This window comes from Rhinolophus sinicus, chromosome 14 (assembly GCF_057876585.1).
Source record: "Rhinolophus sinicus isolate RSI-liver-muscle chromosome 14, RSI-T2T, whole genome shotgun sequence".
In the NCBI taxonomy this organism is placed as follows: domain Eukaryota; kingdom Metazoa; phylum Chordata; class Mammalia; order Chiroptera; family Rhinolophidae; genus Rhinolophus; species Rhinolophus sinicus.
The window spans coordinates 65,218,745-65,246,458 of NC_142514.1; the positions used below are offsets into that span (position 1 = coordinate 65,218,745).

At 35.1% G+C, this 27,714-nt stretch overlaps 1 protein-coding gene across 3 annotated transcripts in view; it reads left to right on the forward strand.

The window, feature by feature from the left end:
- Positions 1–27,512, forward strand: part of HS2ST1 (heparan sulfate 2-O-sulfotransferase 1) — a 173,031-nt gene extending 145,519 nt beyond the window's left edge. Inside the window, exons 3-7 of one of the 3 annotated variants that reach the window (XM_019751748.3) lie at positions 4,115–4,200; positions 13,811–13,949; positions 20,448–20,545; positions 22,378–22,535; positions 23,580–27,512. In XM_019751748.3, the coding sequence (XP_019607307.1) occupies positions 4,115–4,200; positions 13,811–13,949; positions 20,448–20,545; positions 22,378–22,535; positions 23,580–23,806 (708 nt within the window). In that variant the 3' untranslated portion in view covers positions 23,807–27,512. Of the gene's footprint in view, positions 1–4,114; positions 4,201–13,810; positions 13,950–20,447; positions 20,550–22,377; positions 22,536–23,576 lie in introns of those variants that run through there. The other 2 variants (XM_019751747.3, XM_088791268.1) reach the window with 2 other exon arrangements.
- Positions 27,513–27,714: the final 202 nt, after the last annotated feature.

Genomic DNA, 27,714 nt, shown 5'->3' on the forward strand with positions numbered 1-27,714 from the left:
ACCACAGTTTTCAGGGCCTTCCGGTTCCTTAACTTCCTTTGATGCTATTGGTTTTGTTCCTTTTTGCCTATCCGTTTACCTTTCATTAGTGCCATATATAGTATAGTCAGTAAGAATCCATAAAATGGACTGAGTAGAAGCTTGCTCACCTAATCTCCATTTCCTTTCACTCCTTTGTATTTGGGGCTTTATCTTGAAGTCTTGGGCAGAATGCTCAAGGATACACAGTAGAGGAAAACCAGAAGAAAAACTGAAGGACGAGACAAGTGGTGCAGGAGAGGTGAGAAAGCAGAAAGTGATGGCATGGGAACTGTATATAGACTGATTAAAGGGAAAAAGTGACAATGAAGAGAGTAGAGAAGGAAAATTCTGGAGAACTAAGCATAAATATTAAATATGGTGAAAAGAAGGAGCTAAATTAATACTTTGAAAAGTTTTTAAAAATACTGTTCCTCAGTAAAGATTATTTAGATTGTTATGTCCTTGGAAATCACTTTTGAAGAAGCTATCACGATGCTACAGAGTTTCAGTAGTGTGGAAATGACTCTTCTGAATGCTCAGGCTGTTCTCCAGGCCCGTGCCAAGGCCACTTTACCCTTATTGACCTCATTTGTTTGCTTAGCGCTTGTTTCTTCCCTATAAAGGAAGGTAAATCCCAGCTCAGCATCTTTTGATTTATTACAAATTGTAAACCAGCCACAGCTTTATTAATGAGACTTTAACATATTGCCTGAGTTAAATGTTGATGAGATGGGGAAAATAATGCACATGCATCAAGTATGTAGCCTTCAGTATTCTTTTAGTTGGAGATTAGAGAAAGATTCTGTGTGTTTTGGAGATTTTAACAATTTAAAAGCAACAATAACCCACCTGAATTTACATCAGAATGAATTTAGGAAATAAAATTCTAAGGCCTACATAGTCATTTATACTATGTCTCTTAGTTTTGACCGGCTGTCTTCAGCAACCCCGGAGTTTACCCAGGACAATAAAATGGGCAAGAATAAGTCAGTGATCATTGTTGAAAAATGGTTGTTCAATATGAGAGTAGTGAACAGGGTGGTTTGGAAGTTGAGATTATAATGAATGTAATAAGGAAAATAAACAATTCAGAGAGATATATTAACAGAACTTTGGGATCTTGGAGGTTGAGGAGTTTTAATGACTGGATTTGATGGGATTCCTTAGCAGTGGATAAAACCTGAAATTCTCAGTGTCCAATTTTCTTTTTTTATATCAGAATCATGATACAAATGATGTCTGCTCTCCTTTCCTTTCAAATCCTTTTTGTTTTTTTTTACACCTTGTGTAAATTGCATAATAATAAATAAAGGAAATTACTAGCTAGTGGTGTAGAAGGATGATTGGACCACAATCTAAGGTATATGGTTCCTGGGCTTCAGTTTCTTTGTAAAATAAAGAGCAAAGCATATGCTAGATCTCTTCCACCTCTAAAATACTGATTCTATAAACAAGAGAGATTGCGATTGGTGACAACAATGGAAGATTCATGCCTTGTTCTGTTCTCTGCCTTCATCAAACTTCCCTGAATCCAAGTAGAGACACACCCTTTTTCTTATTTTGTTAGTTTCAAACTGTGTTTCTTGAAATATTTTGGTTCTAATGTACTTCAGCTATCACTGTGTGGGGATGGAAAGAGGAGGCTTGAGTAGGTAGGATTCCTTCTCCTGTCCACCCCTTCTGTTTTATACATGTGGTAGTTTATAAGATAATCTTTAAAATTTTTCTCTATTTCAGTATACTTTTTTCTATGTCATAAAAACAGTGAATATGAGAGTACCTCTTTACCAAACGGCTTCTGTAGACATCAGGCCTCCTTTGCAAGCACTAGAAGAACAAGCCTCACATTAATACAACCAGGAGTTGGCTCCTGGGCCTATGCATGCTGAGGCCTTGCTCCTCATGTTGCCCATGGACCTGGCTGTCACGTGGAGACTTGTTGGATGTGCAGAATCTCCGGCCCCACTCCAGTCCTACTGAATCAGAATCTGAATTTTAACAAGAGTCCCAGATGATTCATTTGCACATTGATGTCTGAGAAGCCCTGAAACAGTCCAGATATTATCCAGCTTCCTGGCTCGTCATCTCCCACTGAAGGACACACATTGGAGGATGTGTGTTCCTAGGAGGGTTTAGTTTAATTTTGACCTTCCCTAGGAAGAGTGGAGGGAAGAAGGATACTTGAAACTTATACCTCTTATTTCTGCCTAAGTCTTTCACCACAGTGCATCTAAGTTTGTACTATAGCCCTGTCTAACATTTGGCTTATATAACACCATTTTCTCAGACTTCAATCTAGCATCTCCTTTCGTTTCCCTCTTACACCATCATATCCATATTAAACCTCAGCTTCTGGAAAATAGATCTGAGTTGCTAAATATGTCTAAGGGCCCTTAAACCACCACTTCCCATCCCTATTCTTTGTCTTCTGTTTCTCCCTCATTTTGGCTGAAATACTGGAATTTATTTTTACAGAACCAAAGGTTTATATGAAATAATTTATCATAAGTGGCAGTTGTAAGGACTTCTCATAGTCAACATATAAAATTGTTTAAGGATTCAATTTTTGGGTTATCTAATTTTTTATTTTCAGTTTGTTTTTCGTTTGCTGTTCGATACTTTCATTATATTTGGTGCCTTACTTGAAGAACAAAACAGAAAGAACAGGAGAACCTCAACTCACACATTTATTTATTTGGCTCTTTGTTTGGGTGAGGAAAATTGAAAATATCTGCTAAAATATAGTTGTATATTCTCTAATGCAATGTAATTTTGTTACCTACAGTCAAGTTTTAGATTTTGTTACCTACAGTTAAAATTTTAGTTTTAAGTTGTGTGTGTGTGTGTAAGATAATAAGATAAGGTTCATTTCATTTCCCTCCTAAACACTCAATTATTTCTCTAGAATATGAGTTATTAATGCTTCCCCTAAAAAACAAAATTTCCCAGAACCTTCCATTTTTCCCTAGTCCTCATTCTCCGTCATATGGCTGCTTTTGCATTGTTTCTCTACTCTGCCCTAGCATTAGACCTTATCCAGGAAGCAGCCATCATCATTGATTGCTATTAATTTATTGACTAATCTGGTAAAAAGTGCTCCAATATATCTCCATGTGACTTACTCTATTCTAAAATGCAAGCGAAAGATTGATAAATTGTCAAAAGTATCCAGCTGACAGTCCTGTGCTATGGAGGCTGAGGTCATAGCTTGCACACTTTCAGTTCAGTATGGGGTGGTGGGCCTGCACCTCACCCCATCCCCACCTCCTTCTTCACCTCCACACTGTAGCTGGTCTCCAGAAGAGATTCTTAACCACTTGCTGTTCATCATGTAGAGGTTTATCAAAAATATATACCGTTTTCCTGAGAAACTGTGTATCACTGCTTTGCAGCTGGTGATACTTAGGTTTACCAAGTTCTATATTAACCAGTTCTTAAACTTTTTAAAACATATTTACACTTAAATAATTTTTCATATTAACTGATCTCTTGTATACTTTTAATTCTAGTAAATTAAAATGTAATATTTAGATATTTTTAAAATGTTATATTTCACTTATATTACATCTCTAATTTTATTAATTTTTTTAATCAACAAGCTAGTGATATCTGCTCTTAACTCTTTTAGTCTTCTGATAATCTTATGTTCTCTTTAATCATTTTGGTTTAACGATTAGTTAATTTTTGTTTTATTTGTTGAGTCATTAATAAACATGAATGTTTACAAATAATAAGTCTCTGAAAAGAACAGATTTGCATAGAATATTCCTATGCTGAAGTGCTGCCTGCTTCAGCATGTGTTGGTGAATGTATGCCCTATACAGCATTTATAATTGACTGCCTTGCGCAATCTTGTTTTCAGGACACCCTTTCACTCTTTTCTGAGTATGGTGATAGTAGCTCTCTCCATGATGGATTAGTAGTTACAGATCACACTATACTTTCCTTAATTAGAAACCTGTGTTTTAAGCTCTGTATTTGTCAAACTGGTGTGATTGGTTTTTAAATGCCTAAATGGATAGTATTTTGCTGTCATTAAATTTCATTTTCTTTAAATTGTACTTAAATCATGAGTGTGTTCTCCTTTTTTTAGGTGCGTTTTGTAAAGAATATAACTGCCTGGAAAGAGATGAAACCAGGGTTTTATCATGGACATGTTTCTTATTTGGATTTTGCAAAGTAAGTTATACCTAAAGTGATACAGTAAAGAATGCTTTGTACTTTAGCAACCTAAAAGAGGAATAAATTCAGTAAATTGTTATGGTTTTGATTTTTTTAAAAAATACTGGCTTGCCTTTGCTACTTTTAGGCATGTGATTTAAATATACCATCTAGTGTTTTACTGCCCTCTAGTGTTCATAATTGTCATACCAATTTTAGAAATTCAAGGTCGATTACATGTAGGTAACGCTCTTTAAAGTTATTTATCATTACCATGTGTATGTTTCTTGTACAACCAAATTGACACTATTTTAGGAAAGTCCCAAGTTTTAACCTAGAGGTCAATCAGATTATTACTTACCATGTCATTGCCTGAGAACTGAGAAAGCAAAGAAGCCATCCCTCAGTTACTGGCACTCCAATGCATCAGCTGCTCAAAGTGCAGTAAAGTATACACGGTCCCTTGGGCTACCTTGCGTTAGCTTGAAAATTGTGATGTAGTCAAAGGAGACTATATAAGAGACAGTGATTTTCCTTTATTTTCCTTTATAGTGATTTACCTGAAACTGGAGATAAATAACACTCATCTTCCATATTTTGAGGGGAGTGAGGTTAGGGTATTTTTATCATAATTCTCAAGCCAAGTTCATATGACTACATGCCTCCTTACAGTATCCTAGCACTATGTGGCTCCCCTAGAGTCTGTACTACATTATGTTCTAATGTGAAAAGTGGTTAAACCATAGGCAGTTTGTGAATCCATTTGAATGTTACATAGAGTTCCATTCTAAAACTTCAAATACAAATCTTTTCCCTAATAGTCTGCACTAACTTCAAAAGCATTAAAAGTATATTTTAAAAATTGTTTAAGCGTAGACATTTTCATTCAGCCTTTTCGTTAGCAGTCATGACTTCAGAGTCATACACTGTCATGCATTTGTCAGCTTTAAAGAACATTCTGTGTAAAATTTGAAAATTAAATTGTTATCCCACTGTCAATTTAACTTCTTAAATTTGAAAAGAAAAAGTTGAATGAAATATTCCTGATTCAGATTAATAATAAATCTTAACTTTTTCGAAAAGCGTGTAATTAAAAAGGAATATCCCAAATATTCCATACATAAAACAATATATTCTTATTTCTAGTTCCTCCCACACTATTCAAGATCTTTCAATAAAATTGTAGCTTTAAAGTTAGGTGTACATTTTTCTATAAATAATTCATACTGCAATATTGAAAACATTTTATAGGCAGTTTTAAAATAAACTATTTTTTTCTTTGCAGAGGCATTGAACCAATTTCATAAACTTCATTCATATGCATATTTTCCCTCAGGGCTGCATTATCCTTCAATTGAATGTTTGTTACCCTTTCACCTAAATGATTTATATTTTCCACACACAGCTTGGTTTCTAATACTTGAGGTTTTCATTATTAGAATAATATATTGAGTACTTTTGCTTTTGGCAAAAGTTCTGTACTTAGAACAAAGCTCTGGTATTTGCTAGGGTTCTTGCAGTTGAAAAAGTATAAAGCTTCTTGAAAAGATTAATCTCATTTATTAAATACTAACATGAATGTTTAAGCGTTTGAATATTTTCATAATGGGTCTCATGTTATGGAAGTGAAAGGTACTGTGAGAATTTTTGATAGACTTTTACAAGATTTTAAACAAATACCTAAGAAAATCAATTAGAGGAAATATAATTTGATATATAGAATCAAGAACTTATAGATGTAACTAGTATCTTTTACAATAATTTTTAGTTTGACAGCTGTATTCACCATGAATGAGTAAAGAAGAAGAAAGAAATATCACCTTAACAATTTTTAACATACATTATTCTTCAAAATATATTCTTGACTGGCATAGTACTTTGTGGAATCCATTAAAATACTTGCCTTCAGGAGAAAACAGTCAAATTTGGTGAAAGAAATAATATTTAATCACATAACTTTTTAATTGCCTTAGCAGAGACATTAAAAAGAGTGTAAACCCAGTAAACCCCAGGAAACCCAGGAAGTGAGATAGAGAAATAAAAAATGGAAAGTGCTTTCTAATTTAGACTGATTACTAAGAAGCACATGTTTATTTGCAGGCCTGTGTCTCAAGCCATGTTTTGGTTTTATTCAGAACTTGAGAATAAGAACAAAAATAGCTTCTTGTTATATATTTCCTTTCCTCTCCTGACTGACTCCTTTCTGTCCTAATCTTATTTTTGATTTTTAAAACACATTCCCTAGTTCTTGTTTTTCCTATTTTCCCTTTTGTGTTCAATTATTGTTTTGTTTTCTTCTTAGTTCATGGACAATGCAATTTTAAAATAATGTAGCTAGGATAAACTGATGTCATAATTTTAGAAATTTTTCAGCTGTTTAAAAAAATTATATAGGTTGGACATTGTCGTAACATAGGGTGCAGGCAATATAAAGTTGAATAAGTTGCAGCTCTTGTCCTTACTGAAACCTCATATTTTCCTGTAATTATCAGTTCATTATGTTTCATTATAATGAGTGAAAATATTACAGATTACCCTATGTTTTACATTCATACTATTCATTGATGAGCAGCATCTGTTACCCCCACTTTGATTTTCTTCAAATTTTACAAAAGAAAAAACATTAGAACAGTCTAAAAACCTTTCCAGTAACATTTTTCTTTATAATGAATAATGTTCAGCTAAAAGAACATTTTAAAACTAGATTTAATATTGGTTTTGATCAGTCTCTGCTGAGATTTTGTTCTCTTTCTTTTTTTTTTTTTTTTTTTTTTTTTAATCTAGCAACCTAACGGGCACTTGTCAGCCTCTGTCTTAGAAAGATATTTGGGAATTATTTTTGATATAGCAGTCAGTTTTATTCAGTCCTACGTCAGGTGTGTACCTTTGTGGTTGTCCCCAGGAATGAGTATGGGTTTTCATGGCTGTCATTTTGGTTTCTCCATATCACCCCTGCTGTCTTTTTCAGAACAATTGAGGTGAATCAGTAAAAAGCAGATATATCAGGACAAGAAACAAATAACTAAATACCTCACTAGATCTGAAATATCCTAGAGCGAAACAAGTGACAATATTTTAGGCCTTAATAGAGCTTGTTAGTATATAGATTTCTGTGAGATTGTCTCGTGCACTCATACTTCTCTGCTGAACCAGATGAAGTTTGCACCATTTTCTACAGCTTTCAACAAATATGTCACAACACTGGACGTAAAAAACATTTAAAAAATGATTTTCATTACTACAAGCACTATGTGAGAGTTGCCTTTTTATTGACCTGTTCTACCAGCTCTTTCTACAGCACGGATCCCGCAGACTGTTGGGAGCTATCTCTGAAGTCAGACAGGTCTGCAGTTAAATCCCCACACTGCCTTCCCAGCTCTGTGCTCTCAACCCCATTACCTCAGATTTTCAGTTTCTGCATTTGTGAAATGAGGAGTATTCAAATAACAACTTCATGGGTGGTTGTGAGAGTTAAATACGATGATGTATGTGAAGCACTTTCTGTGCTGCATACAGAGCAGTGTGACGTTCTTTTAAAATTCTGTCTTCTTTCAGTTCCCATGTTGTCTTACTGGCATTTCGTCTTCTCGCTCTCTGAATCTCTGCTGGTCCTTCTTATTCCTGATTCTTAATAAGGCATTGCTCAAGATTCTGTCTTTGCCTCCATTATTCTCTTTTGGGAAGTTTACCCATTTTTATTTGTCAAGATCTCCAAGCAAGAAACTGTAGAATCTTGGACAGCCCTTTTCTTCACCACGTACATCTAATCAGTCACCAAGTCTTTGGAGTCTGGCTTCTCTCAGCATCATAATGCTTTTGACCTTCATCCAGTTCGATGCATGTATCACTAGTCAGTTTGTTAGTGGGTAATATTCCATTGTATGAATGCACCACACTTTCTGTCTATTCAGCAGTTTCTGGATAGTTGGGTTGTTTCCAGTTTATGGTGATTATTAGTAAAGCTGTCAAAACATTTGCATGCAGGTTTTGTGTGGTCATACACGTCCTCATTTCTCTTGGGTAAAACCTAGAAGTGTGATTGCTAATGTGTACGGTAACTCTGTAAGATGCTGCCAAACGGTTTTCCCAAGTGGCTGTATTATTTGGCAATGTCCCCAACAGTGTATGAGAGTTCAAGTTACTGTGCATCCTTGCTAGCATATGGTATTGTTAGACCTTTCTTTTTTTAATTTGGGCCATTCTAATAGATTGTAGTAGATGAATGTCCTTTTTAAAAGATAATTACTTTAAAAATCACTTACAACATTATCATCAGTGGGACCAACAAATACCAACAGGTCATTCACTATTTTTAAAACAAGACAATGGGAACTTGCCATTAAAAGGATTCGAAAGTTTCTCTGAACCTCTCAGAGCTAAGAGAGTCCAGAATAAATGTGTATATCAATGTCCCCAGTGAGACTGTTATTAACTAGAGATGTTAAATCTAGTGTAAAGGAGACATCTCAATGCTTTCCAGTCTATTCAGCCCTCTTTCAGCTTCATCATCTCATATATAGGCTTTGTCTTGCCAATTGACAAGGTTCCCTTCAAGTGTTCTGAGTATGCACTTGCTCTTTTAACCATTCTTGATGTTCATTCATCTATCTAAGCTGTATAGAGTGGATTGTAAAGAAATGAGCTGAGTTTGTGTTCTTTGCTTTGTCATAGCACACATGCTGACATGGTAAGAATCAGGTTCCTAAAATGTCTTTTTACCAACCTGCTGTTCAGATTATACTTTTCCCCTTTTGATCCTATGTTCCACCACAGATTCTTACCAAATATGCTCTTCTCTTCCTAGGAAGATCATGGTCTAACAGGCCAATAATAGTTTATCTTCCTGGAGTGAAGATGTGTTTTCTACTCTTCCATGTGAGCCCTCCTGAGGAGCAGCTCAGATGACTGGGCCGGGTTAAAAGTGGAGGCTGTGACCATAGAATATATTCCACTCCCAACCCTCACCCCCCACTTCACCCCACCCCCACCCCCAACAAAACTAGCTGGTTGGCAAAGTAATTAAACCTACAAACCTAAAAGGATGCTTGTTTCCTAACCAGCTGAGCTGAATGGCCCAGATACTGTTTTTATCATGCCAGTTTTCTGTTACGTATAAGCCCTTGCCTCCGTGTGTACAAGTATATAATCATACCCTAACTTACAAATAATAGTTCTTATCCATTTTCAGGATGAGTTCCTACACATTATCTTATTAAAATCACACATATAAATGTCACTCAAAACCATGTCCTAGAAAGTCATTTCCTGGACAGCAAGAAGAGTGTTGTAAAGTGCCATAGCCCCTTTTCACTGCTGTTTGGTAAGAATTGCTGTCTGTTCCAGGAACTAGGGGAAATGGAGAGAAGAAGCTTGAGGGGAAATGTTCTTCTGGAAGGAGGCAGTTCCCTAGGGAATGGCTAAGGGCGGATCAGTAGCTAATAATGAAGACGATAAACAGGGGGTTCCCAGGGGATTTTACAGTCTTAAGAATAGAGTCATTGACCTATTGTCCCATGCTTTCCTTTTCTTGTAGATTCCTATTATAAGACTCTCAGCCCTCTCAGTTAAAGTAGCCACTGTGTTCCTGAGGCCTCCCTACCCTCTTCTCAGTACTGAGTGTACTCTCCCACAGAAAGGTTTTGTAAGTGGCTAATTCACAAAAGTCTATTCAGCCTAATTTTACTAATTTCGACACCTATATGTCCAACACAATGCTGAACATTAATGATAAAGCCATGAACAAGAGGGAAACAGTCACTCAGGACTGTTCTCATGAAACAAACACTCATGAAACTTCTACTGTAATACTTAATGTGACAATGCCATATCTTTGCAACAATACTATTTCCTCTTTTTTAAAAAACTGCAAAAAAAATTTTTTTTACCACATTTTTGGTTTTACATGTTTATGAGTTCAGGGAAAAAAATGCATCCCAAGTTCTAATCAACCAAATCACAATTGTAATATTATAAAAATGTTTTATAAAAGGATTCTCTGTAGTTTTCAATATTTCCATGTGTACAAAGAAAATAGTGCTTAGAGTTATTGTATTTAATCATGAGGAAAGAACTAGAATTCAAGAAAACTGACCCCCTTTTACACATAAAGTAGTTCTTATAGATTACTACCTATCTGTAAGTTAAGAACTTCCTGTTCAGTTAATTTTCAATAATTCACTGAAGATTCAAGTTATCTAGGCCCCTTGCTTTTTCTCTTCTGTAGTCTCTTGATACTACTCATGTGCTTAAGAATTTAGTATAAAATATTTGTAGAATGCCTGCTGTGTGTAAGATATTGATTGTAATATGCACAAGTAAGGGAAAATGTGAAATTGTTTAGTTTAGTTATATGCTTTTTAGTGCCTTTGGGAAAAGATTTTAGTAAGAAGGGAACTTTAAGTTACAAGCTATTAGCTAAATTGAGGGTTTCTATGGACAGATGAGTGAGTACATCAAGAGTGGTTACAAGATCAGATAATTAAGTTCCTGAACTCATCCTAGAAAAAGTGCTACATACCTCATTGCTGAATATCACTATGTTCACCTTCGAAGTACTCCCCTTGGGAAGCTATGCACCAACACCAGCGCCTAGTCCACCCTTCAAAGCAATTTTGCAACTTTTTTTCTGGAATGGCCATCAGAGCTGTCATTTTATCCTTGATGTCCTGAATGTCATCAAAATGTCTTCTTTTCAATATTTCCTTTATCTTTGGGTAAAGAAAGAAGTTATCAGGGGCCAGATCAGGTGAGTAGGGAGGGTGTTCCAATATAGTTATTCATTGACTGGCTAAAAACTCCATCACAGACAGTGCTGTGTGAGCTGGTGCATTATCGTGATACAAGAGACATGAATTGTTGGCAAAGTTCAGGTCATCTAAACTCTTTTACGCAGCCTTTTCAACACTTCCAAATAGTAAACTTGGTTAACTGTTTGTCCATTTGGTATAAATTCATAGTGAATAATCCCTCTGATATCAAAAAAGGTTAGCAACATTGTTTTGACTCTTGACTTCGACTGACAGAACTTTTTTGGTCGTGGAAAATTGGCTGACTTCCACTGTGCACTTTGATGCTTTGTTTCAGGGTCATATTGGTACACGCATGTTTCATCACCAGTGATAACAGCCCAAGACATGGTCTTGCCTCTCCACAAGGTCTTGGCAAACTTTGACTCTTCTTTGCTTTTGTTCATTAGCAAGCTCCTTCGGGACCATTTTTTACACACACATTTCTCCTCCCAAGATTTTCAGTTAAGATTTTCCTGTTTTTTTTTCTATCGATGTTTACTTGGTCTGCTATGCTTCTCACAGTCAGCTGATGATTTCAACACACAATTCGATGAATTTTTGCAATGTTTTCCTCAGTTCTGCTCAGTACTGGTCACTTTGACCTCTCTTCATCAGTGATGCGTTCTTTCCCCTCAGAAAAACATTTAATCCATTTTTTTTTTTTTTTTTTTGTGGCATTATCCCCATAAACTTGGACTAACATGTCCCTGGTTTCATTTGCACCCTTGCCAAGTTTAACAAGAAATTTAGTGTTTGTTTGTTGCTCTAATTCAAGCTCAGACAGTCTCACGACAGCAAACAAAAGCATGCATCAACAATAATGAACGCCACTCAGCAAGATACCATAACACGTTGATATGAACACAATTGACACTGTATAACAGTGTGAGACACTGATATACCAAGGTTATGAAACCTTACTGAGCTGTTTGTACAGTGCTGCCAGTGTAAGCGCACTGTGGCAAGTTCTCAAACTTAATTGTCAGACCTCATATATACTTCCTCCACTGCACTCCCATCTCTCTACTCTCTTTCTGATAATATCTATCCCTTTTGTGGTTCTGCTGCAGCCAGACTGATCTCCCTGCTATTCCTCAAAAATGCCTGGCACTTAGCTGCTTCAGGGCCTTCAGACTTGGAAGTCTCATCTTCCTGGAACACTTTCCCACAGATATCTACCCTGTTTCCCCAAAAATAAGACCTAGCCGGACAATCAGCTCTAATGTGTCTTTTGGAGCAAAAAATAATAAAAGACGCAGTATGGTATTGTATTGTATTGTATTATATTATATTATATTATATTATATTATATTATATTATATTATATTATAGAAGACTCAGTTTTATATTATAGTAAAATAAGACCAGGTCTTATATTAATTTTTGCTCCAAAGGACACATTAGAGCTGATTGTCCGGCTAGCTCTTATTTTCAGGGAAACACAGTACATGGCTCCCTGCTCATCATAACCCCAGTGATGCCTTCCTGAAAAACCCTGTTTTGAATTGTACTCTCCTCACTTCTCCTGGCACTCTCTATTTCCTTTCACTGCATTATATTTCTGCTTAGTACTTTTTGCCATTTCATGTATTTGCTGCTCTATTTGTTTATATTCTATCTTGAAGTAGAATGCTACTCCGGAATGACAAGAAATGACAAGAAATTTTATCTTTTTTTTTTCTTCTTTTTTTTAGTGAATTAATGTAATAGAAAGAAAATTTAAAAAAAAAAAATACAAGGGTAGCAACTATAAGGAAGACAGAATGAGCAAAGGCATTTAAAAAGAAATAGGAATAAGAATAATGGGGGTGGGCGGGGGGCACGGTAGACGAGGCAGACCTAACTGTAACAGACTGATGATGGTCTCTTGTTTGATGAGAGTTGAAAATAAAGTGAGATCAATAAGGTGATACCTAAGACATAAAGCAAACAGATATTAACAACCAGGCACGGGAGTTTTGGGTTTGATGTCAACGTAAACAGTAGAGTTATTCCGGGTTTCTTAGAAGAGTTACCTAACAAATGGTGTTTTAGGAATATCAGTTGGGAATTCGTATGAAGGTACATTGAAAGGGAGAGAGATGGGTTGTAAGAGAACCAAGTAGGTTATTGTACTGATCTAAGCAGGAGACCTAGGAAGAGGGCTGTGGTGAAGAGAAAGGGAATGATGAAGATGGGTCACATCTGTGAGAAAGCCTACAAGCGAAAAATCAGAAGGACTTGGTAACTGTACTAAAGGAAGAATAAAAGAACGTGAAGAGTCAAGGTAACACTAAAGTTTCAAGACTGGGACAAGTGAAGATATTAAAAACAGGGAGCTAGCTGGACAATTCTAGGGTCTGCAAGGGCCGCTATAAAGTCTTGTGTTCCTTTAACTCTTTATCATTCTCTAAGGAAATAATGCTGAAAACTTAATGTCTTTCACTTCTATCTCATCTTTAAAATCAGCAATAGTAGAAGGCAGACTCAAATGGTGGCATTTGTGTGGACTTACATTGTATTCATTAATATTTATCTAGTTTAGTAGGCCAAAAATGAGAAATCATTGCTTCATATAATTAAAATGTTTTATATAATTCTTGCCAGTAAAATTTTGAATTATGTTTCATTCAATTTTCCATTCTCTTTATCGTCAGCCATAATTTAAAAATTCTTATTTCTTGTTTACTTTATTGTAACATAATCATAAAATATTTCCTAATCTCCACATATTCCATTTTATTTAAATTATTCATGTTCTTCTTTTCCTATAGAATCAACACTTCAAACTTATAATTTCAGGACACCCCTAAACAGAATGCAGACGCCAATTTCACCTTTTAAATTTTGTTCTGTTTCAGATTTGGTGTGAAAAAGAAGCCAATTTACATTAATGTCATAAGGGATCCTATTGAGAGACTAGTTTCTTACTATTACTTTCTGAGATTTGGAGATGATTATAGACCAGGGTTAAGAAGACGAAAACAAGGAGACAAAAAGGTAAAACTTCAGTTTTAAAGTTGTATAAAAATAATTGTTTATGAAATACAGTGAACAGCGCCCTTAAAATTTATTATTGACATAAATGTACTACCTGCTTGTTGTAGAAATTTTGAAAAGAGCCCAGAAGTATAAAGAAGCAAAAGTAAAACTACTTTATAGTTGAAATTTTGGAATACACATAATTTTTTGTATAATTAAAAAAAATATTTTACCTGTGTTCCATGGCTGAATATATGTTTTATTATAGTCCTATTAAGAATTTTCTATGAGAGCATTATAATTATTAATTAATATGATATATTTGTGTGTGTACTCTGGTTTTCTTAGTCTCGATGATGTAATTTATATTGATTTGTGACCATCAGTTTAGGGACACTATTTCGTTAAAACAGGTTTTTTTTGTTTTTTTTTTAGGCAAGGAGAGGTAATGACTCAGCAGAGTTCTTACTTCACAGGTTCAAATGGGGTTTTCTTCTATTTATGTGAATCGTCTGGAATAGAACCAGAGTTGTTTTTCTAAAATACCAAACTGATTTGTCAATTTTTCTGGTGGAACACCTTCACTGGCACCTTATTGCTCACAGAACTGCCCAAGGCGTAGGCAGCACTCCTGACATAATCTCAGAGCTGCCTCGTTTTCTCTTAGGCGCCTAGAGCTTCAGCTTCATGGAAAGGCACCTCCTCCCGTGCTTATCGCACACATGTAGTTCCCAGTATTTAGAATGTCTCTCCTTAACTCTGGAGAACTCTTTGTTCACCTTTAAGACCCAGCTCAAATGTTACCTCTGCCATAAAGTCTTTTCCTATGCCCCCAGGCAGCTAGTCATGTCCCTTTCAAGGCTCTCAGAGCACTCCTTTCAAATCTCTTTTTTAAGAATTTATTTTGTGGTATTTGAATTATTTATTTACCTATATGTTTTCTCAGAAACATTGTGAACCTCCTAAAACAGGCTCTGTTTCATTCATCTTTGTTTCTCCAGTATTTAGCACAGTGTCTAGTTTATCTGTACTTGCTTACCAAATGGTTGAATGAGTGAATTCTGTACCTTGGAATTCTAAAGTATTGCATGGTAGTGATACTAGATACTACTGCATTAATTACCTTAATTCTCATGAAGACAGGGTCATCTACAAATTCTTTATTAAAATGAAAAATCCCTTTGTTTTGTGATTGCCAAAATAGACCTCTTCAGTCTTAAAACGTAATGAGACATACACATTTTTAATAATTTGGCTCATTTCTCATGACACAAATGTTGATAGCATTCTGGATCCCAATGAGTTAAATGATGTTGTTTTATTGAAAATAACTCCTTAATATCTTTAACTGGCAAGAGTTTTTATTAATGACCTCATATCTGTAAAGCTGATAAGACTGCATGGCGTATAACATTTTTGAAAATGGCAGGGTTAACATTTTGAAAATGGAAGATAATGTGGATTAAAAGGTGGCTATGATGTTGATGTAGGAAATACCTTGCAAGGTCTTCATTTCCATGAAATTGCATACTGTTTTCACCTCAAGTGATACTTTGAAGCATATTAGGTAATATTCAGTGCAGCTCTCATGGCAACTAGTGTTTTTAGCTGCAGTAATGAACTACTTTCTGGTAACACTGTCAAACAGTAATTTTAAATGCATTTCAGGCATGTACCCCTATGATAGCTTTTGGGTGATCTTGTAAGGAACACACAATTTCTTTTATTGGGGAGATTTCAAATACTGTGTTTTTTCATATTTTATAACTAGAGTTCTACTTAATTTAATCTCTGCCCAGTACCTGAAAAATAGGGATATTCAATAATCAAAAGGTCAGCATTGAAGAACTATATAGATAAATCAATGGTTCTCAAACTTTTTAGTTTAAGAACTGTTTTTACTCTTAAAAAATATTGAGGACCACCAAAGAGCTTTTGTTTATATAGGTTAAATTTACCAAAAAATGAGAAATTTTAAAAATATTGATTTAAAAATAACAGTAGGAACCCTACGGTAACATAAATATTTTTATGCAAATAACTATTTTCAAAAAAAGTAAAAAGAGTGGCATTTTATATTTTTACAAGTTTAAAAAATATCTAACTTAATATAGAGAGCTGTATTTTTATATCTGCTGCTGAATCAGTCTGTTTAATACATTCTTCTGGTTGAAGTGTAAAAGGAAAATCCAGCCTTACACAGATATGTAATTGGAAAAGGGAGGATTTTAATAGCCTTTTCAGAAAGTCATGGATATTCTTATACTACACTAAAACTTGACAAGTAGTAGTTTTTTAATGTTGTTGAAGTGTAGAATCTCAAGCCATAGCAGTGAACTTTTCATGATCTGCTACATTAATTAATATCCACTGATATATTTTACACTTTGGATGGGTTTTTTTTTTTTAAAAGAAGGGCGCAGCTCACAGTGGCCCATGCGGGGATCAAACCAGCAACCTTGGTGTTATTAGCACGATGCTCTAACCAACTGAGCTAACCGGCCACCTCTTGAATGGATTTTTAACCAAACATTATTTTGTAACATATGCATTGGTCATTTAGATCATATTAGTTCACGGAGTTATTTGGATCTTCCAAATGTTGACATAATTTATTATAGTAGGTTGGTGCAAAAGTAATTGCAGTTAAAAGGTTAAAAATAATTGCAAAAACTGCAATTACTTTTGCACTAACCTAATACAATATCAAAAATTCACATTCATTAATATCACCACTGTTCTCATCAGAAAAGTCGTTTAAGTATTGGGAAACTGTCAAACTTATGGTAGCAGATCAATTTTTCCAAAATTTTATTTGTTTTTTGCTTGAAAGCTTAACTTTTATCACTGGCTACCACAGAGTTTATCAACCTTGACACTACTGGGCCAGATCATCTTTTGTGTGGGGGGGCTGCCTATACATTGTAGGATGTTTACCAGTATCTCTGACGTCTACCTAGTAACAACTCCCCCCTGCCCCCGACAGACACACACAAAACTCCCAGTTATGAGAACCAAAAATGTCTTCAAATATTGCCAAATGTTGCCTGACGGCCAAAAGAGCTTTAAGAACCACTGGACTACTAACACTGTTACTTGTTTTCTTTCAAGTGACAGGCATACTTTGTTCATTTTGAGAAAATAGCTACCCAATACCCAAGTTTGGATAGCATTAGTTTGTCTCCCAGGGCTTCTTTCAGCATAGGCTTTCTTAATGGCCTCCACAGAATAATAATAATAATAATAATAGTAATAATAATAATAAAAATAAATAACTGCACCGATAAATCTCATCACCCACATTTTCTAAATATGCATATATTTATTTTGGATTGCTCTGTAGATTATTAAACATTTTGTATTAATTATTTTATTAACAGAACACCAAGGGAGGTTATACTTATGGAAAGAGTAGTTACTTGCTCTAAATAACAATCTAAAAGAGAATCAGTTTATGTTGTTAAGAGGTTATGTTGTTAAGAGGTTAAGAGGTTACTTATTCATTGGTCCCAGAGATCTCAATTCCTACCCCAATTTGCATTTTGTATTCCTTACTCTAAATTAACTAGACTTATCAACAGGTATAGGAATTATAATGAATTTAAAATATACTACCGAAAAATATGTATTAATTATTAAAAGATAGTAAGTAAGCTTAGAAAAAAATCCATACTCAACACTACCTGATTCTACAATTGACTTACAAAATACTGCCTCCGTAGTCTTTAGCAAGTCACTATCCCCTGACCAGGGTTTGCTTATGGAACGTGAATTTTACTATTCTGTCTCACAAAGGAATTTAAGAACTTATTGTTTGCTTAGAAAGTATTTTATATGTGAAAAGTACCACACAAAAGCAATATAATACCTTTTTAAAGGTTTGATAACTTTTCACCATAGCCTAGTTTTCTCTATCTCAGTTAAAACAAAATATGCAACCCAGAGTCAGTCTTGACCTGTCTTTTTCCCAGATTTTTCAGTGGAACATAAGTGTTCCTTTCATGAGAGAAAACGGAAGAGTCAGTTGTAATGGAGCTGAAGAAAGAGATGAACAGTTCAAATTGGACATTATTTTAAGCCATGCATAAGTAGGTGGAAGCAGTAGCCACTAGAAATTGTATTTGTACCTCAATAAATAAGTCTGAACTAAATCATATTAGGGAGTCGTCAACATTAGATGGGAGTTGAAACAAAGGATTGAATGAAATTGCACTTAGAAGCCATACAGAGTATTAAAGAGTACCAAGTGAAAACAGGAATAGAAAAAGATGGGGTGCAAATATGTAGCTCTGGGGAATGTCAACATTTAAGGAGTAGGCAGAGAAAGAGCAGCATGATGTCAGAGAATCAGAAGACAAACCTGGCAAATCCTTGAAATGGATAGGAAAATAATTTCAATTACAAAGAAATTAGTGAATTGAGGATTGAAATCTTGTCCTTTCGATTTGTCATTTGGGATGGCAGAGAAAGGAGTTCAAATGGCATCCAAAGGGTTGAAGAGTCATTGAGAGATGAAGTTAAGACCAAGTGGAAAGACTACTCTTAGGATAGAAGTTTGGCTTTGAAAGGAACAAAAAATATCAGGAAATGTTTCTTTAAGATGACAGGCACTTGGGCATATTAATATATCTGAAGACAGCAAGGGGTGAAGATACAGGGAACTGGAGAGAAATTGATGGAGCAGGGTCTCAGAAGGGGGTAAGCATGGTGTTCAAAGATAGGAGAAGGAAATACCTCTTTAAAGATGAGGGCAGTAGGGGGTTACAGATACAGATAAACTTTTATCTAAGCAGGAAATTGAGGGAGTTCACGCTTAGTTTCAGTTTTCTATATAAAATGTAAAGCAAGATCATTTGCAGGAAAGGGTTTGAATTAAATATAGTTGCCATCACCATCAAGTATCATTTTGTTTAATTCTTTTAACCTTCAATTTTAGGAGTTAAATATCTAAACTAATAATCTAAATTGTCTCAGGAATATTTTTATAGTTCCTGATTTTAAAACTATTTGTGTCTAGTTCACAGAGTTGCTGTTTCTAAAAACCATACAAGGTTTTTAAGTGAAATAGCTGATCATACCTTTTTGTTTCTCTGTTGTACTGAACTGGATTTTATGGGAGAGGAAGAATCTGGAGTGTTTTTATTTCATTTGTTTGTTTCAGCTTTTTCTTTTAAGGACTTGAAATTGTACAACAGAAACGTTTTTTATTTATAGGAAATCCTATTTCTGAAAAATGACCGAATTGTTTAGGAGTAGGCTAATCGAGGTTAGCAAATAAGCGGGAAATGTTTGGTGACCGAACATTTGCGTACGTCTTCTGTGAGCCCAGCTGCTGACGTCATTGTTGTCAGTTCACGGTTCATCTTAGCATCTCAGTGGACGGACTCACTGAGTTGTATGTAGTAAACATAGTACTGAGTTGTCTTCATTTGGTCTCTCGCCTTAGGGAATACTTGGTTTACTTTATTTATCAAGTATTTATATAGAAATGGGAGAATTTCTGTTACATGTTAAGACCTGGCACACTCATGTGTGTTCACCAATTTTTGGTTATTCATAGTTTTGTTGTTGTAGTTCTCCACCTCTTCCTTGCTAATGGCCCTCTTTGGGTTGTTTCTTTTCGTTGATAGGAGCGAAACATCTCCCCTAGATGATAAGAACAACCATAAAGGAGAGAAAGCCCAAACTGTTTTTTTATTATTATACTGTCCAATAAAACATTTCAGTTAGTTAGAGTAATGCTAAGCTTCTAAAACAAAGAAGCCTGGATCTACAAACGGGAGCCGTGACTCACAACGAGTGCTTTTTCTACTTCATGCTTCCTCTTCTCAGAAATAATAGGTGGCGTTTGTAGATGTCTCAGTGCAACAACCAAAGCTCCCAAGTGTGTTCTCTGGTCTGAATATTATTTCACATAGATAATGCCTACCGTAAAATGCCTGTGACAGGAAGTACTCAAGAAAGTGAAGTTGATTAATTTTAGATCCATAGCCTGTGAGTCTCTTTCCCTTTTAATTAATTCAGTCAGATACATTTGGAGAGGAAAACATACAAGTTATAAGCACCGGAGGTCATTTCTGCTTTGTACAATGATTTTTAATGAGAAAAGGAGAAAAGACTTAAGTGTAGTCCTACTTTATCTTCTTTTGAAATGATTATTTCACAACGAATATCTTTAGCCTTGTTTTTATTTAACTTTTTTTCGGTAATGGGTTAGAAAATATAAATACACAGATTTAACATAATCAGTACTTATTTTCAAGGATGAATTTTGATACGGGGTGGGATGGTTCCATTCATACAGTAAAAAAACTCACATAAACACTAGCATAAAACAAACACATGTTTAACATTCCTCAGTATCTCAGGTGCATGTTCATAACCTGCCTATCCCTTTAATTTGCTATCTCGTCCCACTTACTGCTGCCCATTTATTTAATAACTTACCACATTAAGATATTTGACTGGTGAGACTTGGGTGTATGGCTCTCATGTGCTGCTTTGTCTCTGTTCCAGACCTTTGATGAATGTGTAGCTGAAGGCGGCTCAGACTGTGCTCCAGAGAAGCTGTGGCTTCAAATCCCATTCTTCTGTGGCCACAGCTCGGAATGCTGGTAGGGAGATACACTCAGCTTAACTTGATCCATCTTCATCATTATCTCGATAACCTGCATTTCACAAATGTGAATGTGTTAGTCAAGACTTAGGTATAAAGAAATTAGTGAAAGACCACTAAAACTAACATGTAATTAAATAATACCTAGTTTTGTGGTTACCTTTAAGTGCATGAAGAAGATTCTGCATATATAATTTCCTTGCTATGTTTTTTCAGGTACTGGTTTTGAGTTTTTTGTTGGTTTTTAGTGTTACATGTTTTGCTATATTGCAGCAGAGCTCTTAATCAGAGGTCAGGGATCATTTCATCAACCTCATTTTCTCCTAAGCTTCCTGTTGTAGCTATTCGTGTTAGATCAAGAAAAGGCTTATGGGTAAATTATTCACCTGATTTTACTGTTAAACCGATTTTGACTTTGAGGGAAGTCAAAGTTATGGTTGTGGTTTAATCTGCTAATAAACATGAGATGGAAAACAAAGGTATTTTATCTTTAGTAAAGAGTTTATTTCCTAAGAATGTGCTGCGTTTTCAGTTTTTAAAAATAATGGTATGTATTCATTTCTTCTAATCAATAATTTTAATGGGAAAAGTAGAAAAAAGAACAGGAACACATTGAAAGTTAGTGTCTTCCTTAAAACCATGAGAAATGTAAGGAATGCCTTCTGTTCTTTTCTTCATTATTTGGGATATATTACTTGATTACTGTGAAGTTTAAAGTCCTACTCAATAGTTTATATCAAAGTGTAATGATAGGATAGAAAGAATGGGAAGCTTAGGAAGAATGTTTTTTCAATTTTTAATTATTTCCTTAGAAGAGGGATCGGCCCATTACAACCTTGAAACCAAATGTGGCCCATCACCTATTTTTATGAATAAAGTTTTAATGGAACAGAGCCACATCCATTTGTTTCCTTATTATCTATGGCTGTTTTATGCTGTAAGAGCAGAGTTATGTAATTGTGACCAAGACCACATGGCACGCAAGACTAAGATATTTACTTTCTGGCCATTTATAGAAAAAGTTTTCCAACCCCCACCTTAGAACAATAAAGAGTATTGCTCTATTAGGCATTATTGAGTAGATATCAATTAAATTTCTTAAGTATGTTTCATAGATTCATAGAACTGGGAGGGATCTTAGAAAAAAATTAATTTACTCTCTCCCACCCCTTGCTACAGCTTTTTAATGGCTGGGAAAACAAAGTTCCAAAGGTCAAGTCACCAGCTCAATGTGACACTGCTTAAAGGCAGAGCTGAATTAGTGTTAGGGAACGCCAGTGCTAAAAAGAACTGAAAAGTATAGTTTATTTAGAACCAAATCTCTATTAACAGCCACTGGCTGACAATATGAAAAATAAAAGATTCCTGGCAGAGCCATTTCTTATCTTCTATTCCTCAGAAATGACAGAAAAACCTAAGCTCACCGATTAAATTAAGATAAGCACTAAACGCAGATTGCTTAGAGCTTACTAGAGAGCTCTTAAAATGAACAAAGTTTAGTTTAGAGTAGTTAAAAAAATTAAATACTAAATCAGATAAGAGGAATATATGTTATATACACATTTTTAAGCTGCCCTCAAACTAAACTTCGTTAATATTCAGCATCACCTGTAAAGTCTAAACTAGCACTGCACAGTTGTTCAGAAACTGGGAATAGAGGCCAAGGAAATGAGAAACAGGTGTGCCTCCCAAAGGACATTAATAAAAGGGCATTAAGGCATTGGATGGGCCTGTGTTTATCTGTTTTCTCCATAATATACAGTGGCAAAGGCATCAAAAATACTTAGCAGATTGCACAACCAGGTTCTCAACTCCTTTTCTTGGTTTTAGGAATGTGGGGAGCAGGTGGGCTATGGATCAAGCCAAGTATAACCTAATTAATGAGTACTTTCTGGTGGGAGTGACAGAAGAGCTCGAAGACTTTATCATGTTGTTGGAGGCAGCGTTGCCCCGGTTCTTCAGGGGCGCTACAGAACTCTACCGTACAGGTATATAAATGATGGGTTTCTTTTTAAAGCCGTCCTTAACTTTCTTTGTTTGATTGCGACTTGAAAACTACATGTGATTTGAAGTTTCTTGAGTAAAGTACAAGAAAAAACTCTAGAAAGGCAGGTATAATGTCTGTTTCTCCTCACCATTTTCAATACAAAATAACTCCTGGCACACAACGGGTGTTCATTAAATATTTTTTTGCACGATTCCTACAATGCCATCTAATTATCACTTAATGCATGTAATTTTTTTGAATTACATGCATTAGGTGATAATTAGATGGCATTGTAGGAATAGTGCAAAGACACAAACTACAGAACCAGTCTTAGACACATGTAGTATTCAGTAATTCCGGCTATCAAACATGATGACTCTATATTCCGCCCTGAGACCTGCTTATGTCAGTAGGTGGGTTGGTAGGACTGAGTCACATTACTATTGCTCCTCATGTGCCGCGTCTGTTACAGTATTCCTGAAAGTCTGCTTAGCAGCTTTGACAATGTTACTATCTATCTGAAAGTGACCATGTTGGTCCAATGTAATGTGGGTTTTTTGTTTTGTTTTATTTTATACCATTCTTTGGTAAGATACAGTCACAGGAACTCTTTTTCTAGGGTGTGCATATGCCCTAGCTCCTAGCTCCTAATTATATAGACTATAGGTAATGAGAAATTAGTATTAAGTTTGTGAATAGATAGTTTATCATATCTTCAAAAAATGAACTAGTCAGAGCACCAGGATTTGAGAATACAGCATGTATTGTGACAGCTTACACTTCACTGAGTGGCAAATCCTTACTTTTAGTATTTGATGTCTTCTTAAGTCTTTCACTGGTTAAGGATTTACATTATAAAGGAATAAATCACTGTTACAGTATGATTAGGGCACTGTTTTTGCCTGAGTGATAGTAATACAAAACAATTGTTACCTGTCCTTCAACGTGCCATATTCACTTAAACCATCTCTTCACATAAAGAGGCATTGATCTTTTGTCTGTTCTCAGAATTACTTACCATTTTTTTTTTCCCCTTTGTAAGTAGGAAAGAAATCTCATCTTAGGAAAACCACAGAGAAGAAACTCCCCACTAAGCAAACCATTGCAAAACTACAGCAGTCTGACATTTGGAAAATGGAGAATGAGTTCTATGAATTTGCACTAGAGCAGTTTCAATTCATCAGAGCCCATGCTGTACGAGAAAAAGATGGAGACCTCTACATCCTCGCACAAAACTTTTTTTATGAAAAGATTTACCCCAAATCGAACTGAGTACAAGGTGTGACTATTAGATTTTTGAACTGAAACTTTGACCTTGTCTTTGCCTGAGTTCTCACCTCCAGAACTTGGGTCGCTGTTAGGTGTGAGACAGTTCATAATGAGCCGAGTTAGGCAACAGACGGTAACATCAAGGAAGTAGATACTGGCTGGTATATCTGTGAGCTAAGAAGTTTAAGTTTCAGCCCTTTTTTTTTTTTTTTTTTTTTTTTTTTTCAATTTTCTGGTTAAATTTTGGTGGGAGTTATAACCTCCTGCTTGGAAAAAACCTACACTTCACCTAATATAAACACATGGCAGTTCTAATCAGAAGGCTCAATACAATTTCGGAAAAAGTTCCAATACTCTGTTTTTGATAGAGCAGTTTTTTTCCAGCTACCCATGAATGAAGATGAATCCATTTGCTACTTCCACCTTCATCTGGAGGTTTGGGTTATACGCCTCAACTGAATAGTGTTATTACTGGCAGTGTGTGCTTCGTTTTTGTGAATCATGTCTCATGAAATTTATTGGAATGTTTGATCATGTTTGCTAAGAAATGTCTCTACTGTAGTTGGAATTGCCCATATTTATGTAGGTCATGTTAATTTTTTAAAAAATAATTATCATTAGTGTTAAAAACCCATTTAAACTATTATTAACACTGTAAAAAGAGTCAAAGCAGTATTTCTCATTCCTGTCTCCCCAGTAGCTAAGACTGGGGAAACATTTCAAAGAATGTTGACATTGCCTGAAGTTTTAGTTAAGGCTTCCACACATTAATATTAAAAAAAAAGTAAGTTTAGTATTTGTTTCTCCGTGGGTTATTTGTAAAGACATAGACTGAGATATCGGTGGCTCCATATTATAACTCCATTAGTGAGCTGTGGTATGGGTAGGATTTTCCTACTTCTTCTGTACTTTTACTTGTAGACTATTTTTACTAAGGTGCTTTATAATGTGTTTTAAAGCATTGCATTTACAGAAAAAGGAAAATGCTGTAAATATTGCATATTTTATGTATTTGGACCAAAAGATTATAAGTAATTAGACAAAAGTGGTTTTGCACCAATTTTATTATGTCAAGTAAAACCATCAGACCTACTGTTCTTGTATTTCTCATTTAACTTTAAGATATCACTGAAATGAACTTTAATAATCCTTCAATTTTGATACACAGTACATTATTCATAATTGGGGGCAGTAGTTACAGTGGAAAGAGTACTGGACAAGGAGTCAGAAAACTTGATTTCCGGTCCTGGCTCTGCCACTAATGAGCTGTGTGACCCTGGGCAAGTCACTTAACCCCTCTCTTTGCCTCAATTTCCTCATCTCAAAATGAGGGTGATAATACCTGCTGTACCTACCTCACAGGGGTGTTGTGAGGATTAAATGAAATGGCATGTGAAAGCACTTTGAAAACTGTAAAGCGCTATATAAATGTAAGGTATTATGGAAACATCTTTAACATATGGTTTGATACCATTCATTTTTTTTTTTAATAAAGAAAGGGAAAGTCCACTTATAAGCTGGTTGAAAAAAGTTAATCTTGGTATAAATTTGTGTTTGATAAATATCTCCTCAGTGTTTATCTTCCTTGTTTCAACTATTGAAATATGAAACACCTGTGAATTCTTAACGATTCATGAGCAGCTGCTTGAGTTCAGGAGGTTCCCTGTTTGAAAAAGACTTCATTAGCTGACTCAGGGCAGTGGAAATTTTGCTCTTTGAATTTGGAAGGTTTTTGTTTTTATTTTACGTTAGCATTCAGAAATGGTAGCTATTTTATACCTCTGGTTTTTAAGATGTATTTTGCAGAGTTCAATTACACTGTGCATTCTTTACCTTCTTCCCCTTGTTGGAGTAACAAGATAAAAATTTTAGAAACATTTTCTAAAAGAATAATCTTTACTATGTATAGCTTAAGTAAATATTCCCAAACAAGGCCTCACCAAACTATGTAAGCATTTTAGGCAGGTTGCTTTAAAGGTTATTTATTGTATGGGAGACGAGGAGGGAGTACTGCTTGTCAGAAAACATTTATTAACAAATTTAAAGAAAAGCTAAAAGAAGTTGACAGAATTATCTTAGCACTTTTTCCTCCTAATAATAGGAGAATATTAAGAGAACGTCACCAGGCATGCTTTTCTTATTTGGCCTTCTTTTTAGTGTATTTATTAACTTTGACAGATATTTGTTGAAAATACGCACAAATTATTTCCTTGCCCAAAAGTAAAGCACTGCTTCAAGGTGGGGTGTCCAACATCTATCTGCTAAGGGACCCCTGTGTGCAGGTTATTCTTGGAGTACATGCTGAAGTCTTCTTGAGGTGCATTCACTCTTCTAGGGAACTAGGTTAGCACAGGGTGCACTAGGTCAGCGGGTCAGTAAACTTTTTCTATAAAGGTCCAGAGAGTAAAATATTTTAGGCTTTGCGGGCCATGCGGTCTCCATCACAACTACTCAGCTCTGCCATTTTAGCTCAAAAGCAGCCATAGATGGTACATAAATGAATGAGCATGGCTATGTTCCAATAAAACTTTAATGAGAAAACAGGCGACATGCCTGATACGGACCAGGGGTTATAGTTTACCAACCCCTGTAATAGGGAGATCGTTATTTATGGAGAAATCATTTTTGAATCTGTACTCAAGTGGCCTAAAAGAGTTTATATACTTCCAAAAGCTCCTAACTTATATCCAAAGAATAGCTTTTTGAATCAGACAGTCTCTCCCACAGATTCATAAACTTTTATGACTTAGATTGCTTCCAGGTGGCATGTTTCCTTTCCCAGTTTAACAGTTCAGAATAGGGACGTTTATTCTATCATTTTTTAGGGTGGGTTAGAAGTATTCTTCCTGGAGACTGAAAAAGGGTTAGATTTAATTCCATCTGGTCCGATGCAGTCATAGGAGTCTAACAAGTACAGAGTCCTTATAATACCTAACTTTATAATCAAATATCTAGAACCACTGAGACAATAATGTATTTTTTTAAAGTGGCAAATGTGGTTTTCTTTTTTCAGCCTTTGCGCTTTTTCAATATTTTGATCATAGGGAATTTTTTTATAACACAAAAGAAAATTAACCACCTGAATTTTAAAAGATAATGTTATGTGTGTATGTGTGTATGTATATCTATATCTATATCATATATGTTGATTTCCTAAAAGAGGAAAAGTAACTTTTTGTTCAACTTGTATCAACCCCTGTTTTCTAATTGCTGTGAAATGGCAACTGTTGATAAATTATTGTGACTGTTTTAAAATGTAATGGGGAGGATATATTTTGATTTTACCCAGCTTTAATCTGTAAAGTATCACTTAAATATATCTGATAGTAACACTTAAGATATTGCATGGGAATTACTTTTCATTCATCCATACTCATTTGTGCAACTTTGAACATATTGGGTGCTTCTGAATTCCTGATGATTGGATTTAAATTATTGAAAAAATCAGAGAAATTGAACTTACTCACTTTTAAATTTTATTTTCTATTCTTAAAATTTAGTTAATGCCTACAATTTGAAATCTACTGTTTCTCTTTCTCAATATGTGTTCTATTGGAAATTGCTAAAATTGTTAGTGCCATCAGTGATTTACAAACAGTATTTTGATATTACAAATGATTTGCTCATTGTATTTGCATAGTTAGAAAGAAAATAGTTTGTAGATGATGATTCTCTCTTTTTCTAATAAAATGAAATAAAAATTCTAAAAGCACTAGAGAATTTAACTAAAGGCTGGTTCCCAAATGCATAGCTGGTATTTTAATTTATATTCAAATTCTACATAGAGAACATCTGTGTAAACCATCTATCTGGGTTTTCCCAGGGATCATTCTCAAACACACCTATGGTCCTAGAATCTTTTACTATGAGAGGCATCCGGTACTGTAACCTTTTATGAAGTTTGTCTCTAA